At 44.1% G+C, this 19,846-nt stretch overlaps 1 protein-coding gene across 21 annotated transcripts in view; it reads right to left on the minus strand.

The window, feature by feature from the left end:
* The window catches only part of KIAA1217 (KIAA1217 ortholog), a 276,224-nt gene that overhangs the window by 41,068 nt on the left and 215,310 nt on the right, over nucleotides 1-19,846 (minus strand). For 15 of the 21 annotated variants that reach the window (XM_036023224.1, XM_036023208.1, XM_036023194.1 and 12 more), the window contains 2 exons: nucleotides 8,270-8,374; nucleotides 7,686-7,735 (listed from right to left, as the gene is read on the minus strand). In XM_036023224.1, coding sequence (XP_035879117.1) covers nucleotides 7,686-7,735; nucleotides 8,270-8,374 — 155 coding nt within the window. The remainder of the gene's footprint in view (nucleotides 1-7,685; nucleotides 7,736-8,269; nucleotides 8,375-19,846) is intronic. The other 6 variants (XM_036023233.1, XM_036023226.1, XM_036023221.1 and 3 more) reach the window with 1 other exon arrangement.

Raw genomic sequence — 19,846 nt, forward strand, 5'->3', positions numbered from 1 at the left:
AATAGTTTCTAGCTGCCATAAACTTTGTCTCCTTGGATCCAACTCAAGTCTTATAAGTTCATTTGGGAAGGCCCTGATTTAACTAAGTTTCTTTTAAAAGTAACTCAGACCTGTCCAGGCAGTTCAGTTGGTTGGAGCGTCATCCCAATGCACCAGGGTTGTAGGTTTGATTCCCAGTCAGGGCACAAACAAGAATCAACCAATGAATGCATCAATAATTCAAACAACAAATCAATGTTTCTTTCTCCTTTTCTCTTTCTTCCTTCCTTTCTCTAAAATCAATCAATAAATTTTTTTAAACGCCTCAAAAGTAGTCCCAAGTAGCACTTATAGGATGAGCAAAGTACAAGGAAGCTATTTATTATTTATTTATTTTTGCACAATGCATTTCTATGCAAGTGGCCACCAGAGTGGTATTCTAATCTCTCATCTCCCTCAGTCACTCACATGCATGTGTACACACACACACACACACACACAGCCTCTGAAAGAGCTGTTATGCTCTTTCCTGTAAAGGTTAAATAAAGTGGAGGATCTGCAATGGGCCAGGCTGGCCTCCCACCATAGAACCCTGTCATGGCTTTGCCTACAGTTGGAGTGGTTTCAGCGCGGTGGTCTGTCTTCCTATCTTGGCTCAGCACCCACGGGGACCTCTCCTTTCCCAGCACAAGCAGAGCTGCTGCCCTGAGCTACAGGTGGAGCACCAGTGAGTGAGGGGCCACCTCACAACTGTCCTCTCAATGTGTGGTCCCAGCAACATGGATGGAGAGCTGATGGCACACCAAGTCCCTCACCTGGATGGAACTATTTCCCAGCCCTCTCCTGGTCCCCTTGAAGAAGGCAGGGGAACAGACCGGAAGGCATTTTAAGGATTTCCTAAGGAATCCCAGCAGAGCAAACAATGAGTTATTTTGTTGTTTCATGAGCCTAACAAGGTACTATCAACATCACCGTGGCTCTGACCAGATTTTGGCAGTCTTTCTGCCCCCAAATCAAAATCACTCTTGTAAAAGCAAGATTTGTCATATTTGTAATTGTTCCACAGAATATTCTCCAATGGTGAAGGGTTTCAGTAAAAGTATATCCAGTAACAGTTCTAGTAACAGCACCTTCAAGATCAAGTATTCTGAGGGACTCGCAATATACAGGAAGTTTTTTTTTTAGAACAGGCCAATGTACTTTGTCATCACTTGATCCCTCCTTCTGTTTATACTCTGAGGGCACCAGGACACCTCCCCAACCTCCTGCATGGAGGAGAGGCTTGAGTCTACCTGCTGGTGGTTACAGTTGAATGCTGGTAGCTGGTTTAAAAAATATCCTTCACAACCAAATTTCTTTATGGAATCTATACTCATTTGTTAAAATGTCTACATCTATAACCTCTTAATCCACTAAATTTGGTTTCTACCACTACCTTTCATTGTAATGGCTCTTTATAAAGTGGATAATGGTCCATTGCCCACCCAGCAGACATCTCCTTGGTGTGATGTTGGGCTTTCTTAGTCACTTCTTTCCTTTTTAGTCAGCTGGGACTTTCCTGTCCTTCCTCTTCTTACCTCTCTGCAGCTCCACTTGGTCAATCTCTTTTCTAGTTTCTTCCTTGGCCAACTTTTAAAATCCTGGCCTGTTTCTTCTCTCGCTGGGCATTCTTTCCAGGGAGGTCACTTCTACCAGCACCATGTGCCAAGGTCCCCCACATCTTTGTCTCTAGCACACAATTCTCTTCAGATCCACATGCCAGAACTGCCCTGTTGCTTTGGAGGACTTCTCATCTTCCCCCAGACCTCTTTAGGTCTCTGTAGGTCTGTTCTTAGCCAGTGGGCACTATTGTAAACTTAATTATTTAAATAAAAAACATGGAAAGTATTCTCAGTATCCACTTTCTAGTTGTGTGACATTGGCTGAATAACTTAATCTCTCTCCCTCTCAGTTTCCTTATCTATAAAATAGGTGTACGGGTTATTGTGTGAGATAATGGAATTAACATGTGCAAACTGATTAGCCTGGTGTCTAGCACAGAGGAGACCCCCACCCCCGCCACTGCAATCTGCTGTGATTATTTCTCTGGGCCTAGTGAGCAGGAGGAGCCTCAGCCCAGCCTCCCTTCCTCACCTGAGTGTCAGCAGATGCAGAAGGCTGGGGGTGGCAGCAGTCGGCTGAGATCCATAGGGAGGTGCCCTGAAATCTAAGCATGGAGCTGGAGCTGGTGGGTGGGACCCTCAGTGATAAAAGTTTCCCTTCAGATTAGGTTCACAGGACCTGGGATCTGCTCTCCCCACCCACAGGCAGGGTGGTCTCTATCTTCCTTACAGGTTTAGGTGTGTTACATGATATAATACCCAGTATATAGCATCGTATAGTATGCCTTTGAAATGGGAGGGTCCTTCTGTTCTCTTATATTCATAGATTCTAATATTCCTAAACTAACAGGAAGTCAGGGTTTTCCCTTTTCATTTGCCCTTGGACAAATGAGCTCCTTGACTTCTATATAATTCCATGTACTTGTCTATAGAACAGGCATAACAGCTCTTGTCTTACAGCTTACTTCCTTGGATTCTAGAAGAATTAACATATTCTGTGCACTGTACAAGGCTGCTATGGCAACAAAAGCCCTGTGGACCACATCTAGCCCTGATACATTAGAATGAGAAAGACCAAACTCAGCAGAGACGCAAGGGAGCAACTTCACCTGTTGCTGGTGGCACCGCAAATTGGCTCAGCCTTTCAGAAGAGAAAGCTGGCAGTGTGTTGCTAGAGGTACTCAACTGTTCATCCCTTTGGACTTATTGATTCCACTTTGGGAAATACATCCCAAGAAAATTACACCTGCTCCTTCCCCACGCTCCAAGAAAGACATTTATAAAATTTTCCAAAACAAAGAAACAAAAAACCTACATATCTTTAAAGGGACTGGGGCACCTTACCACAAGACAATGGAAAGAAATGACAGGTGGGTGGACCGTGTGGATGTGTCACAAGTGTGGAAGTGTGCTCAGTCTTCTCATTTGGAATGTGGGGAAAGTGAGGATGTGCCAGGAGTTAACACGTATGGAAAGCACCCAAAAGAGTGTTGGGCACATTGGAAACACCAAATGCTTCTCTTGATGATGATGATGATGATCATAAAGATGATGTTGATGTCACCAAAAGTGAAAGGAATAAAAGGAAAATTACAAAATAGCATGCACATATGTATTAGCACAATTATATTGGATACTAATCATTTCTAGACTAGAATCAAGAGGATAGAAAGTTTTAGTGATCAGTAGTTTCCTTTTGTTCCCCCCAACTTTATTGGGATATAACTAGCATATATTATTTTCTAAAGTATACAGCATGCTGATTTGACACACTTATATAGTGCAATATGATTACCACCGTGGTGTTAGCTAACATATCCCGCATGTTTGTGGTGAGAACACTCAAGATCTATTCTCTTGGCAACTTTGAAGTATATAGTTCAGCTTTGCTTTTTCCTTTTTATTGAATGTATTGGTGTGACATTGATTAATAAAATTATATAGGCTTAGGTGCACAATTCTATATCATCTTTATATTGTATTAGGGGTTCATACTCCATGTCAAGTCTCCTTCCATCACCATCTATCCTCCCCTTTTAACCTCTTCTCCCTGCCCCCCTCTCACTGCCCCTTTCCTCTGGTAATCACCATTCTGTTTTCTGTGTCTATAAGTTGTTGGTTTGTGTTTTGTTTTGTTTTTTTGTTTTTTGCTTAATCCCTTTACCTTTTTCACCCAGCCTCACAACGCCCCTCCCCTCTGACAATTGCCAGTCTGCTCCATCTATGAGTCTGTTTTTATTTTGGTAGTTTATGTTGTTTTTGATTCCACATATGAGTGAAATATTTTACTTGTCTTTCTCTGACAAATTATTTTATCTGTAATCACAATGCTGTGCATTAGATTCCCAGAATATACTCGTCTTCCAACTGGAAGTTTGTACTTTTTGACAAACGTGAACCCTCAGCCCCTGGTAACCACCACTCTACTCTCTTCTTGTGACTTCTATAGGTTCCTTTTTTTCTTAAGTTCATAATAGATCAAAAACTAAGTGAGTGAATAGGTATCTTCAAAACACTTGCTCTGACGGCAAATTTAGCAATTTATGTGAAATAATTTTCTGGCTGCAGCCAAAGTCATTGATTAATTTCTAAGTAAACCAACAAGTCCCACCAGGACTGGGGTGCTAGAAACCCAGCTCTACTGGCTTTCCAGCTTAATAGCCTGTACTTAGCCAATGTGGCACCAGGAGTAACAGAGGTCTCAGCTGAAGTCTCAAATTCTGTCCATTCTACCAAGCTGCACAACACTCTGTGGCTTCCTCAAATTAGGGGTTTCACCCAACTTGCCACATGCTTCCTGTGTAATTCAGTAGCTGAACATTTTCCTGGCAATGATTTCTATTTCTAGCCCAGTGGGAAGGAGAGCGACCTCATACTCTTGAGAGAGGCCTTCCTTGGGCCTGCAAGATGAGCTGTACATCTTATATACCTGGATACTAGGGAACCCCACATGGAATTTAATTGGGGCCTTCTGAGGGGGAATGTTGGCATTTAAAAAGCAGGCCCTAGTCCAAGGATACTTTCTTCTCCCGCCTGGGCCATGGGTGGTTCCCTCTTAGCTCATGTCCCTTCTCATCCATGACCGCACAGCAGCCAGGCTGAGGTTGCTCCCCAGTGTAGAGCCTTCCAATAACTTCACTGTGCTCTTAGAATATTACCTAAATTCCTCACCATGCATCTGTGCATGTTTCTCCCTCATCCTGCATGGCTCTTCCCTCCCTTCTTCACTTACCTAAGTCCTATTTGTCTTTCAGGCCTTAGTTTGTGTCACTTCCTCAGGGAAATGTCCTTGGTCTACATTAGACCTGTCAGTTAAACATTCATCCTGCACTTTTGCTTGACACTCAACACTCACATAATTACTTGTCTCATATCCATTTTCCCCATAGGATTAGGAATTCTGGGCAGGCAGCCCTGAATCATGCCCACTGTCCTAGCCCAGTAACTGGCACATATATATTTGTTGTATGTATGGCCATATAAATGAACAAGTGAATGAAGAGGGAATGAATGAACAAAGACTGAAGGGCGACTTCCAATCAAGATGGTAGTGTAGGCAGACACAGCTTGACTCTTTGCACAACCGCAAGTAAATTACAACTAAAATATAGAACAACCACTGCTCGGAACCAACAGAAATCAAGTTAAATGGAAGTCTGACAACTACAAAATTAAAGAAACCACATCCATCCAGACTCATAAGAGGGGTGCAGGCATGGAACAGGCTGGTCCCATATCCATGTGTGGTAGATAAAAACTCAGGAGGGATATCTTGGGAGCAAGGAGTCCCAGCCCCATACCAGGCCCCCCAGTCCAGGATTCTAGTGCCAGGAAGATAAGTCCCTACAACTTCTGGCTGCAAAAACTAGCAGGGATTGAGTTGGTAGAAGAAACTTCTGGAACCCCAAGCAATTCTTTTTAAAGAACCTACACATGGACTCACCTACTCAGACTCACTCCCTCTGGGCTCCAGTGACAGGGTGGTGGCTTGAGGGGCACCAGTGGCCCGCAGAGGGAGGCTGAGGTGTCTGGCATCAAGGAGAGCAGAGGCTATTGTCCCTGTTCTGGGCCCTCCCCTCGTAGAGCTGGCAGACTGGTATTGTATCTAAGATTCCATCAACCTGGCTAACACTGTTTGACTTGCCCTGGAGATTCCCAAAGACTATGTCCCACCCAACTTACAGGCCTACCCAAGCTGCATTCTCTTTTCTTTTTTAAAAAAAGATTTTATTTATTTTTAGAGAAGGGAAGGGAGGGAGAAAGAGGGGGAGAGAAACATCAATGTGTGGTTGCCCCTCCTGTGGCCCCTGCTGGGGACCTGGCCCACAACTCAGGCATGTGCCCCAGAGTGGAAATCCAACTGGTGACCCTTTGGTTAGCAGGCCAGCAGTCAATCCCTTGAACCACACCAGCCAGGGCCCAAACTGCTTTTCCATATGAATGGTCTTGGCTCATGCTTCACAACTCCCTAATCCTCTTGAACAAGCAGCAGCTGGTCTTAGTGAGCCCCAGGCCCAGAACTAGCAGTCTAGATTCACAGTTTGGCTTCACCTGGAAATCTCCAAGCCCAGCACAAGTAGCAGACATCTCAGATTGTTTTATAACTCAGGCAGGGTGGCACCAGGCAAAATACAGGTGGGGGCTGATCTTGGCCTGCACCACCCAGGAAACCCCAGGGGAAGCACACCAAGTAGACAGCTACAGACCATGTAGGAGCACCACAACTGTGCCCCTGATTCTCCACTAGGGTGGAATTTGGTGGTTAGTGGTCACAGTCAATCCTTGCATCTCACCAGCCTGGGTAAATCCCTCCCATTGGTCTGCCAACAGCAATCAAGGCTCAATGACAAGAGGAGGGCGTATTTAGCCCACAGGAAGGGCATACCTCAGTACTTAGTTTGGGTGATAGGGGAGGCTGAGCCATTGGACCCTATAGGACATTGATTACACTAGGCCACACTACCAAGAGAGGGAGTCAAAGCAGTTCTACCTAATACATAGAAATAATGACAGGGAGGCTGCCAAAATGAAGAGACAAAGAAACATGGCACAAATGAAAGAACAGATCAAAACCCCAGAAAAAGAACTAAACAAAATAGAGATAATCAACCTATTAGATGCGGAGTTCAAAACGCTGGTTATGAGGCTGCTCAAGGAGCTCTGTGAGGATCCTTAATAGCATAAAAAAGACCCAGTCAGAAGCAAAGGATACACTAATTGATATAAAGAACAATTTACAGGGAAACAACAGTAGAGTGGATGAAGCCAAGAATCAAATCAATAATTTGTAACATAAGGAAGCAAAAAACAACCAATCAGAATAACAAGAAAAGAGAATCCAAAAAAAAACCGAGGATAGTGTAAGCAACCTGTGGGACAACTTTAAGTAATCCAACATTCTTCTCATAGGGGTGCCAGAAGGAGAAGAGAAAGGGGAAGAAATTAGAAATCTGTTTGAAAAAAACAGTGAAAGAAATCTTCCTAAATCTGGTAAAGGAAATTTACATGCAAGTCCAGGAAGCACAGAGAGTCCTGAACAAGATGGATACAAACAGGCCTACCCCAAGACACATCATAATTTAAATGCCAAAGGTTAAAGATAAAGAAATGGGGGAGTGGGTGTGGGAGAATGGGTGAGAGGTGAAGGGATTAAGAAATACAAATAGGTAGTTACAGAATAGCCATGGGAATGTAAAGTACAGTATAGGAAAGGGAGTTGCCAAAGAACTTACATGCATCACCCGTGGACATGAAGAAGGGTACATTACCTTAGGGAGTAGGGCAACTAGGTAGAGTGGGGCTAAGGAGGAAAAACTGAGACAACTGTAATAGCAAAATCAATAAAATAAAATAAAATAAAATAAAATTAAATTAAATTAAATTAAATTAAATTAAATTAAAAAGACTTAAGAGCTTAGGCCCTCTGGAATTGATCATGAATCTGGAATTTCAGCATTAAGTAGGGAAAGTGTGAGGATACAGGGTGTTATCTGGGAAACCTCTGAAGTCACACCAAGCCAATGACTTAAGGGATGGTTATACACTTCTGCAATAAGCCAAGGTCATCGAAGGCAGCAGGCCTCCTGGAGCTCCAAGAACACTTACCTGCACTATCTGTGTGGCTCTTATGGGCTGCAGTTTTCATCATTTTCTCGCTGAATAAAAGAAACAGAGAGTTAGCTATATAGTTTCTAAAATGCCTTTTTTTTTTTTTTGCCCCCTCCATTCATTATTCTAAGCAATGAGCAGCAGGTAGTGATGGTATCAAGCAATGAGGGTATTTTGGCATCAGCACCACTATTGGCCGGGACGGTAAAGGCTTCCCAGGTGTGCGTCTGACACTGCCGGTGGAATGCAGCAGGTGGGCCCTCACGACTTTCAGATGATGGCGGATGTGGAGACGAGAGGATGGCGGCTGCAGGCACTGCGCAGTGGTCCATGAAGCCACATGCACTGGGAAGCCCATTTACCCTTCTTGGGCCAAAGTGTTACCTTCGGCCAAGAATTACCAGAAGAAAAAACAAACAAACAAACAAACAAACAAACAAATAAACCATGATTGAGAGAGATGTAAATATTTTCAGCCTTGAAATGATTACAATAAAACAGATTTGAATGAATGAATTATCTTGATGATTAGAGAGAAACAGATTGAATTATTTTTAATTGATTTGCTTTCTTCTTTTTACCTAGATGCATCTTTGCTATTACTTGTGAGGGACCCTTTAAAAAGCGCAGACTGCACAAGGCCAGTTAAACTGGCAATCTGTTTCTCCATGGCTTGCATCCTCTCTCTGTAAAACAAGAGAACTGTTTGTTAAAGCTCTACTGACCTTCGGACAGGTTTGTCCAGGTGGATGATCACGTGAGGCTCATAAAAAGTACTACGTAGAAGGCCATCAGAGTGCACCCCGACCTGGCGCAGGGAACGTGAAGAACCTGCAAAGCCCTGCTGAGCTCCAGAGTCGATGATCTGAGTTGAGTATTAACCCAAAGATCTCACTGAAGAGATGCTGCACAGGCCTGCAGAGGCCTCCCAGAAAACGGAAAAGCATCTCCTTCAGAAATAATTGTGTTTGCGTGCGGCAATTTTGAGCCTTTCTGCCCTGCTTTCGCAATTTCACCTCTGGTACCAGTGGCATCCTGGGCCACCTTTGGCCCAGAGGCAGAGACATCTAAGCTGTCCTCCTCAGCTGGGGAAGCTGATGACTGGTTTCGGTGTAAATGATGGGGGTGTTTGTGTGTACGAGGGAAAATTTATTGTATCACCTGAGAGCAACACCAACGAACGTCTGAGCCTAAGGAAAAATGTGATTGAAATCAATGTCTGACTTGCAGGTGAGCTGTGCTTCATCTAAGGACATAGCGACTTTAACCTGGGGCTTTTGCAGGATCGAGCAAAAAAAGAAATATCCCTAATAATGCGGTCATCTCAAGACCTGAATGGAAAACCTTCCCAATTATCTACTGTGCAGGTACTGTACCTCTCTGTTCAGGGCTCTCTAATGCTTCATCACAATTCATTTGGCTCACATTTCTGTGTCTGAGACAAGGGCAGTTTCACAGAGCCATTACCGTTATTTTCAGGACATACAAACATCACAACAAGTGACCTTCCTCTGCTGGCTAGAGGCAGAGGACATCACATTCATCACGGCATGCAGATTCAGTAACACTTATTGGGGAGTTTGAAACAATAAAGGGAGGTAGGGGAGGGCAGCCTGAATAGTGTGGGCACCTGGCTTGTCATTGCACCCCATGAACAGGTGTTCCACATGAGCTGTGACAGAGAAGGCCCCCACTCTTCACTGCGGTCAGTCCCGCCAACCTCTCATAGTGTGAGCAATGGCAATTCCTGTGCTACAAACACCAAGTTCATACAGGGTGACCTTTACGGACAAGCCAACTATTGTATCTGGTGCCCAATGGGAAGAAATTGTGGCAGTCTGTACATTTCCTTGAAAACAGTACCTAGTTAAGTTGAACTTATTGAGAGATGCTGTATCTGTATTTTATACTTCATGGCAATTGAGAAAACTTTCAAGGGTAATTTTGTCCATGCACAACTTTTTGGCCTTGTGTTTTGCCTTTAGAATATGAAACATTGAGCTTAGTTTCACAATTACAAGCTTCTGACTTCTGAATTCCATGCATTTTCTTTAGTTCAGCAGTCCCCAGCCTTTTTGGCACTAAGGACAGGTTTCATGGAAGACAATTTTTCCACGGATGGGGATTATGGGGAGGGAATGGGGGGCCAGGGAGGATGAGGGGCAGGGGAGAGGGGACAGGAGGCAGAACTCAGTCAGTAATGCTTGCCTGCTGCTCACCTCCTGCTGTACAGCCTGGTTCCAGTCCATGGCCCAGGGGTTGGGGACCACCGCTTGAGTTTAAAATGGATGGTTCTGTCAGAATACTGAGTTCCTTAGACATAAGTCATGTAGTCTAAATAGTTAATGGCTATACACCAACTAAGGAAAAATAAACAATTTAAGTATGAATAGTATGATTTCTTTGCTCCAATAGTGTGGGGAGAAGTCTCAAGCAGTGAGAGCGGAAGTGCTTGCCCCCTCCGTGTAGTGACTTTCCATGTGTTTCCAGGTACAGCAATGAACACCAAACCCCTGGGCTGCAAAGCATTTGCTGTCACACCTGTGCCCCTGGTCTCCTCTCTGATGAAACACAGTGCATGTGCCAAAGAGAAAAATTAGTAAGAAACTCCACTCAAGAAAGCAGGTTAGTAAATACCCAAAGGATACCCCAAGTTCCTAGGACCCATCGCTATGGCATCTCAGGGATGACTGGGTGGTAGCTGGTTGTGCTACTGCCATGTGGGAGACACAGACTCACACAAACAGGCTCTTGGAAAGGAGTGAGTTCCATGGGGCCCAGCTGAGCACCGAGTGAAAGTTGTCCAGTGCCCTGTACTTCCCACGGTAATGCAGGAAGTAATACACTCACGGCCCTCCAAGTCGAGGTGCATTCAGGGCCACCTCAAGATGGATTAATGCATTATCAAGATGTGCTCGTTTACTGTTCTTAGCCAATCCTGGGCAAATGCAAGGATTTCTTTCTCTCTCTTTTCTTCCTTCCTTCTTTCTGTACTCCCTTCCTCCCTCCCTTCCTTCCAAAAAGCAGCATGACATTTTTAGGGTCTAGACAGCTTTGGTAAGGAAGCAACTTATTGGGTTCCATGAAGTTGGAGTGTGGGATAGGAAGGCATGGGGACAACCTAACTACACACAGGTGGCAGTACTAGAGAGAAATGTAAGAATAGGCAAGTCTATGGCTGTAGAGAGTAAGTGAGACTCTGACACAAGAGAAATGGCAGAAAGGATTCCAACATTGGCTCTAGGCACAGCCCAGATTAGGGCTAAATCGGTATCCTTTCTGATCCCTCTGGCCAACAGCTTTCATTACCTTGTCTAAGAAAGGAGAGCAGTAGCATTAAAAACCAAAACAAAGCACCTGGATTATTCCAGATTCAGGACATTGTTCTGCAACAGATTCATCACGGGGGTTAGAATTGCATAATGTTACAGCACAGGCTGTGTCATCTCCCCATGGGTGTCCATAGGGTGGCATTTTCCTTGGCTCAGTGGGTACTTGGCCTTTTGATGCACTTCCCCAGATAATGGCTTTAAGGTGCAGAGAAAGACAATCCCCAAATCAAACCCACTCTTCTTATTCCTCAGTGATCATGCTGACATAGCTGCAGAACTTCCGGGGGTGAAAGTCTGGATGCTTTGAGGGAAAGGACCTATATTCAGTACAGGTATCCACACCCTCAGTTCTCCTTTTTGCACCTGTGAGGATGGAGGTAAATGCTCCCCGGGGGGCCTCCTCCAGGCTGTGTCATGAGCTGGACCACCAGGAAGTAGACCTGATCTCTCAGAACCTTTTAAGGGTTCAGAACACTTGAGCTTGACAGTCAAGGGGGAGCAGTTCTCTCCCATTGCCCAGGAAACGGTGGGTCCTGCACGAGGCCCAGGTGGTGCGCTCACCGATTGCACACGTGTGTTCTGTGGCCTCAGCCAAAACCACGTCATGAAAATACAATGCTTTGACACGTGGGAATGAGAAAACTTTTTCCTTCCTATTTAATCATCAAAGTGTTTCTGATTTCAGGATTCATTTGAGGGAGATGATCTGATTTATAAATTCATAAATAAGATTGTCTTTCCATTTCATGGTTGGTAATCTGGAAACAATTTTATGGTTTAACTAAATTACAGCAACTGGAAACTTATGCAGACTTTGCCCATGATGAAATGTCATGAAGTAGATTTTAATGTGAAAGGAAAAAAAGTGAAATGCAGTGGAAGAAGAGAAATTATATATGACCCTGTCATTTTATTACAGGGGCAATTTTGTATAATAATCGTCAGAATATTAAAGATGCTTAAACTGATTCTTGCCAATATCACTTGGTTTAAGGTATTACAGGACTGGTATAATTACTGTTGAAAAGATAGTTTAAAGTGATTTCATAAACCATTTTCTATCATGCCATAAACCATATTTATGGGATTACTATGTATGGTTAACTAGTCATTTAGTGCTGTAAGTCAGCCTGGATGAATGAATCTTTTCGGGACCCAAGCATAATATTGATAAAAATTCAAGTCCAAGTCCAGGTGAAGTGCTGATTCTAGTGTGTAAATTCCTGCTGTTACAGTGGGCTTTCCTGCGAGCCCCTGTCTGTCTGTGAAGAAGACGAGCAAGACCTGTACTGTGTGCAGTCCGCTCTCTGTCTTCAGAGTAGAAAAGGAAAAAAATTGCATTTGAGGGAATAATTCTTGGCAGTAACTCCATTTACACAACGTTTTTGATTCAAGTTTTCACCTTCAACATTGGACTTGTCTTCGTTCTGACCGAGACCTTATTAAGCCTGAATTAAGTCCTTCTCATTGCCTATCTGAGTAAATTAACGGCTATTAAAAAACAAGTCAAGGCTGTAACAAGTCTGAGACTGGTAATTCCCCTATAATGAAGCCCTTAAGCTATGCTTTTAAATATCCAAAACAAGTGCTGGGGAGTCAGCTGAAACCAGCCAGCCCAGCTGAGGATGGATTAGGACCCCAAGCTAGGGCACTCACCTTCCTAAGGAGTCACTAACTTTGAAACCTGGTGGTGCAGGATGGTCAGTAACAAGGATGACAACCAGGGCCCCCAGGGCTGAGAGTACTTTCTAGGTGGTCTATCACTAATATTGTGTGATTTCCCACTCCCTGCTCATCCCTGTCATCTCTCTCTCCCCAGAAAGTGATGAATGGTCAACATGTCATCCACAAATGTTTTTGGGCACTGAAGTCGTGTCAGGCACGGTGCAAGCTGCTGTGAACACAGCAGTGAACCGAGTATCATTCTTAGGCAGTACCTTCCTTTCACAAAGTCACTTTCTTTTTTCTGAGAGAAATCTAAGTGAACTAAAACCCATGAGTCTTGGCAGTGCCAAAGGCATTTTCCAGAACTGAATAGTGAACAGGCTTAAAGCGAGGCTATGCCGTTGTTTGCTCATGCCCTGACTCTCCGGTATGAGGGAGAAAAACCAAAGTAATTAAAGACCCTGTTTTCAGATGAGTTCAACAGAACACTGGAATTCAAATTATGTGAACTAGAGGCAAAGCCTCAAATAGGACTCTGAGCAGCAAACTTTCTATTTCTGCCCCACTTTAACCTCCTGGTAAAAGAACTAGACAACTGAAGACCTTATTCCCAAAACTCCCAACACATGTAACTTCTCATTGAAACATTCAGATATACTGAGGAGATACTGACGGGAGCTGGTGCTGACTGCAATGGGCTACAATGTTTTGTGTGCATTAATATTGTCCTCCTACCCTTGCTGCTCTAAAGATAACAGCCATTTCTTGCACTTGTCTTGCATTGGCAGTCCTTGGATGAGGCCTGGGTAGACAGAGGGTCATTAAGAAATACTGTTTCTAACCCTGACCTTGGTTGGAGGCAGCTGTCCGCCTGCCCACTGCTCATGGAGAAGGAAGATTGTGTATGTTTTATGTTTCCTGTTGCTGTATCATTCCATTGTCCATCCCACCTCTCAACATCTCCCCCACTTCTGAATTCTGAGTTACTCATCCGTAAATTCCCTAGTGTCACTAGAGACCAAGGCTAAGATCATCTGCACCCTCTTATTCCCAATTACTGTGTACAGAGGCAAAAGTTGGACAGTGAAGAAGACTGAGAAAAAAAAATGATTCATTTGAAATACAGAATTGGAGGAGAACTCTGCCGATGACTAGGACCACTAGAAAGACAAGCAAGTGGGTCTTAGAGCAAATTAAGCCTGAACAGCACTGGAGGCAGAAATGACAAAACAGAAACTGTCTACTTCGGATACATCATGAGAAGGCAGGGTTCTTTGAAGAGGACAATACTGCTGAGAAGCATAGAAAGGCAGGAGGACAGGAGAAAGACCAAATGTGAGATGAACTCACTGCATAAACAAGCCACAAGCATGTGTCCACAGGAGCTGAACAGGGCTGTTGAGGACAGGACTCCGTGGACATCACCCATTCATAGAGTGGCCAGGAGTCAGAGCTGAATCAATGGCATGTGACACGCACAAGTTCCCTGCCAATATCTAGAAAATTCCCTCACATCCTTGAAAAACTTTAGCCTGGGAAGACAGCCTCCTGTCTGTCACGCCCCAGCTCATTATCCTTTGCAGCTTCAACATCTGTGCTGATAATCCTTCCAAAGTTTGGCATTATAGATCCTCAAACTCTTCTTCACAGACATACCCAGACCTTAAATTCTTTTCTGGTGTAGTTTTCCTGTCCACATCAGAAACTCCAAAATCCTCTTTAAGTGTAGCAATCTTCAGTTGTTTTGGTTCCCTTCTCCACACAAACCAGCTCTTTACCTGCACCCTTACCTCATTCATCAACCACCAAGACCATCTGGAAATTCATGTTACCCATCCTGCCCCTCACCCAGGAGGGCTGCACATACTCTCTCACCATCTTGACTGGATTATCTATCCTCTGGCTGGCCTCTCCCTCAGCCTTGCTGCTCCTGTGCTGGCTGACTCCACTTTCTGACTGGCTGAGGATGGAAACAAATGGGAGGAAAGAGCCCCTTTGCGCCCGTCTACTTCTTCCCCCATCAATTCCTCCTGGTGATACTTCAAGGAGATAGAGCATGGAATACTCTCAACTGGGATCCAGGTTTTCCCCAAGTCAGGAAGACAATAGCTAGAGCAAATTGTTTGTTCACCTGGAATGCTCTGCACTTTACTTATGGTCCAGGAAGATACACATTGGATGACAACTGTAGAGAAATAAGCAAGCCCTGGCTGGTGTGGCTCAGTGGGTAGAGCTCTGGCCTGTGAACTGAAAGGTCACTGGTTTGATTCCAGATCAGGGCACATGCCTAGACCACCAATTGGGGGTGAGAGGCAGCCGATAGATGTTTCTCTCCCCCTCTTTCTCCTTTCCTCCCTATCTCTCTAAAGAATAAATAAAATCTTAAAAAAGAAACAGGCCAAAAATGGAGCCCTGCTTACGAGGATCTGGGGAAAAGCTATTTCTAATCTTCATAGATTTACCGAGGCATTGAGAGGAAGAGAACTGATAATGAGAGGTGAGGAGGAAAATTGTGGGATGATGGTAATCCTGCAATAAATAGTCCTTCACACACTACAACTGTAGCTATTTACCCTAGTGCCAGGTGACCTCTGACTACCAACAACATCAACTAAACAAACGCTGGAGAGTGTGATAGCTTTGGGGGTAAATGCTGCCAGTCTTTCTTCGTGACCCAGGAGGCTTCACGTGACCCAGCTCAGTGGCATAGGTGGCTGGACTCTGCAGGGTACGTGTATTCTCAGTGGTCAGGTGGTCCTGGATGGCAGAGTCCGAGGTGTCAGATGGGGAACAGCTACTCCATCCAAGAGGAAACATGTGAAGGAAGCCACACAGAATGGTAGGACTTAGAGAGAATAGAGGAAGGTGAAGAGAGTAGAGCAGCGTGTTCAAAGTAAGGAGAGTTCCAGGCAAAGCAGAAACATTAGACTAATACAATTTAATGGAGGCAAAAACAGTGGACTAAGAATTAACCTAGATATGTGCTCTGACTCCGGAGGTGGACATGGGCAGAGTGGGGGGACCAGACAGGAGGCCATTGATGCAGATCAGGTAAGAGTGGTAGTGGCTCCGACCAGAGCAGTGGAGTGAGACAGAGAGCAAGGGCTGGGCCAGAGAATCTTCAATTATAGAACTATGTCTGGGTGCCCAAATGTGGAGTGTGAGAGACAGTAATCAACACCACAGCAAGGTTTTTGGCCTAAGCAATGGATAACATTGTCATACACAAGATGGGAAGATAGGCACTCATTTCTGGATGTGCTGATTTTGACTCAACCAACAGACATCCGGGGGAGATACAAATCTCCACTCACAAATCACTTAATATCTCTGAGCCTCAGTTTCCTCAACTGTCAGATTAAGGGAAGAACTGCCTTCCCTGTCCCACAGGGCTGTCATCCTACAGAGACGTGGAAAATAAGTACAAGCCAGAAAATGTACGTGCAAGCGCTTGCTTCAAAACCTGCAACATGTCATGGGTGTGGAAGGCTTCCTTTCATCCCTTCGACTTCATTCATTCAACAATTATTTTTCTGGAGTGGGCTGTGTGTCAGACACAGGGGCGAATGCTGGGGCTATGGCTGTGAATCAAACAAAGGGCTTCTTACCTTCACAGAACTTATATTTTAGGGGTGAGGGTAATGGTATAATAAGCTAAGTAGAGTAGATATGTAAATATAAAATATAACTTACATATAAATATACACATATTATTTATTTAATCATACCATTTTGTGTCTGTGTGCATGTGTGTGTATTATGGTTTGTTGGGAAAGGCCTCCCTGAGCAGATGGTGTTTACGTGAAGCCCTGACTTTGGCAAGAAGCCAGACAGGTAGCCAGACAGCTGGAAAAAAAGAATCAAATGCAAAGTCCCAGAGGTCAGAAAGCCCCAAGTTCAAACACGGGAAGCCAGTGTATGTGGAGTGCAGCTGGTATCAGAGAATGTAAAAGGCTGAATGAACTCCTTGCCTGCAGAGGAAACAGGGCATTTGAGGTCCCCACCCCTTGTGGAATAGAGGCGCCCTTTCGCTAATGTCCAGCACCCAGAGAATACCACATCTGAAATCCTGCCAGACTTAGACTTCCAGAATCACAGAATTTTCTAGTTGGAGGGAACTTATTTAGGCACCATAGCTTTCTTCCCATTCTAAATTTGTGATCTTGACTGAAGCAGAAAAAAAGAAAAAAGGTGTGTCAGCTGAGCCATGCGCAGGCCTGTGCTCCCAACCTGCGCAACCACTGATTTCCGGCATTCTGACAGCATCCCGCCCAGCACAGAGGGAGCTCCTGGGAGCGCTCCAGGTAGCCTTTACTCTACTTCGCAACTCACTTTCTGGCCAGCTGTGTTCTGGCTGGGACCAGATGCTGTCCCAAGTCAGGAGTGAGGACACACAGTCTCTCAGATCCAATGGACTACACATTACTTCTCCTTCGGGCAAGGGACTACAGCATCACAATTTTATGTCAATTAAGACTCTTATTTATAGAGAACTTTCCAGTTCACAAAAGGATTTTATACCCATTTACATTTAAACTGCACGGATCCCTTAAGAGGTCATGGTTACTGCCCCGTTACGGCAAAGGGCACCGAGGCTTAGGGCTGTTTCCTTCCTCCCCGAAGGAAAACAGGGCTAGTTTACTCGAAGAGACACAAGCACGCCCAGTGCTCCGTGCAGGGCTCTGAGCTGCCCGCCTAGTGACTCACAGCTGGGGTGAGGCCCTCCACTTCCTGGGTGATGAGAACCTTCAGCCCCCAGGGCAAGCCTACACCCTGCTTGCTGAAATTACTTTGCATTTTCTTTCTCTCCCCTAAGGGTAATTTTTAATATTCATGCACTGGAAGTGACAGCTCATTTTTTTTGTACAGGTACAAACCAGTATGAATAACTGTTTGTTCAGGTTCTGGCAACCTGAACACAGATGGCCTGTAATTTACCTTCCAACAAGAGATGGTGTCAAAAGCTGTGGAGAGACAGTCTCCTGAGGGGTCCGAAGGGAGCCTTGTAACTAAGCTCCCACTCCTCCCACTTTGGATCTGCGAAGTGTCAGCATGGACTCAAAAGAAGTAAGATAATGACTCTTAAGGAAAAAGAAGGAAAACATTTCCTATACTTGGCTTCTGTCATGTGTTTTTAAATTTTGTCTTCTTAGATACCTGTACTTGTTGGAGGTATAAGGACATACTGCCTTTATTAAAAAGTCAAAAAAATATTGAGACAGCATAAAAGTAAAAACATCATTTGATTAGTGGCTCCAGTCATTGGACCTTTGGGCAGTCACCTGTTTCTCCTTCCATAAAGTCACCGATTAGGAGGGGCAGTGTTCTCTAAGGTCCCTTCAGCTCTGAAGATAGACAGAGGGGAGAGGAGTTATTCCTGGCCATGCGAGTTGGTCCTACAAGTGTGGGCAATACAGGCTTTTTAAGACTGAAGTTTTTGGATGTTTAAATTCATGCTTAGACCTGACTATATTTTTTAATTACTTCATTCATGAAAAGTAAAGTCCGAAAGTCAAAACAAGTGCAACCTCCATGGACTTCATCAGACAGAAGGACAGCTAGTCATCAAAGAGGCTAAAATGTAGCCTGGACATCATGACAGCCCAGGATGATCCAGCCACTGGGCTGTGGGACAGCTTAGAGGGGCCCCATCTTCAGGCTGGGTGGAACCCACAATGGGTCTGCACCGAGTGTTTCTTGGAGGCAGAAGCTGCACCTAAACATGTATTCACCTACTCTCCGAAGAAAGAAGTTCCAGTCAGCAAGTAAAGGGGCTTATCTGAATCTCACAGTATTTAGGTTCCTCAAGCTTAGCTTCTGGTTTCAGACCTAAGGCAACTGACTGACAGCAGCTCATGAATATTCAAAGAAGATACATGGGCATATTTAAATTTCACCTAATTAGTAACAGATGATGGCTTTTCTCTTGAGAAATTGGTTTGAAGTAACACAGACCTTGTGACAGTCATTCCACTGGTGTTTATGATAGGATATTCCTTGTGTAAGAGGAGGGTTATCTTCAAAATTTTCAGGTAGTTAAGTATCATGTTTATCAGATAGCTGTTGCCTGAACTCAGCAGTTAAGAAATGACTACCAAATATTACTTAACTATGAAGTTTATATTCCTGTGACTGAAGTAATAATTCAATTTAGCAGGCTTACTTGACTTCTGATACTGGCAAAACATCATATTTAGATGTCATTTTTTAGGTATCATAATGGTGGAAATACAGCAAATTTTGGATAAAGATCAGTCTGACTTCCCAAAGGGTACCTTTTCATTCCATTCTAAACACCCCTTACAATCTAACTCATCTTGGCATTCTCATGAAGGCTCCCAGACCAATATAGGTTCAGGAAAGCGCTTCCTTGTCTGAATTCATAGCAATTATTGTCTGTGCCACTTGTCTGGAATTAATTATGTACAAGCAGTCCCCAAATTAGGCTTATAATTAAAAGTTTACTTGTACTTTAATTGTTTAGAACTTAGAATAAATGGTGATTGAATTTCCAGCTGGTCCACAGAAGCCTCTATAGCCTACAATGTATTATTAGAGTTATCATTGTTCCTCATTGTTTTCAAGGAAAATGTGGCCTGACTTGAAGATGTTGGGAACAGAAATCCTCCAGAATGAGGCTCCAGACTCTGGGAGGGCCATTCTTTCCCCTTAGGGACTTGGCATGGCCCCCTCCCTTTTCCATGTGTCACTAGAAAACATTGTCACTGTCAAAGTCACAAGAAAAGAATCCCTGAGCATCATCCATGAGTGAAATCCTATTCTTGTGGGTTTTCCTGCAAAATAGTTATTTAATGGGCATTCAGAGTTCAGAAACGTCACTTCTTAACTGTGGCATTGCTTACATTTATATTACAATTTTAATATCTTATGATAATCTTCACAGTTATGATAATCTTCACTTCCTTGTGTGTGGGACCACACAAGATGTTTCTTTGTGTCCTGCAAAGCATCCAGCACACAGCGAAGCACATAAGAGAAGCTCAAAAAACATTTATTGATCTATAACTAGAGCTACATGGAAAGCAATTGAGACAAGAGCTGAATCAGCCAGGCACTATTCAGCATCAAGACAGATAACCTCATAATCTCAGCTGCACCTGGTTAGCCATCTTCACCCTCAGTCACATGGCCCAGGTGCCC

This window comes from Phyllostomus discolor, chromosome 1 (assembly GCF_004126475.2).
Source record: "Phyllostomus discolor isolate MPI-MPIP mPhyDis1 chromosome 1, mPhyDis1.pri.v3, whole genome shotgun sequence".
NCBI classification, from domain to species: domain Eukaryota; kingdom Metazoa; phylum Chordata; class Mammalia; order Chiroptera; family Phyllostomidae; genus Phyllostomus; species Phyllostomus discolor.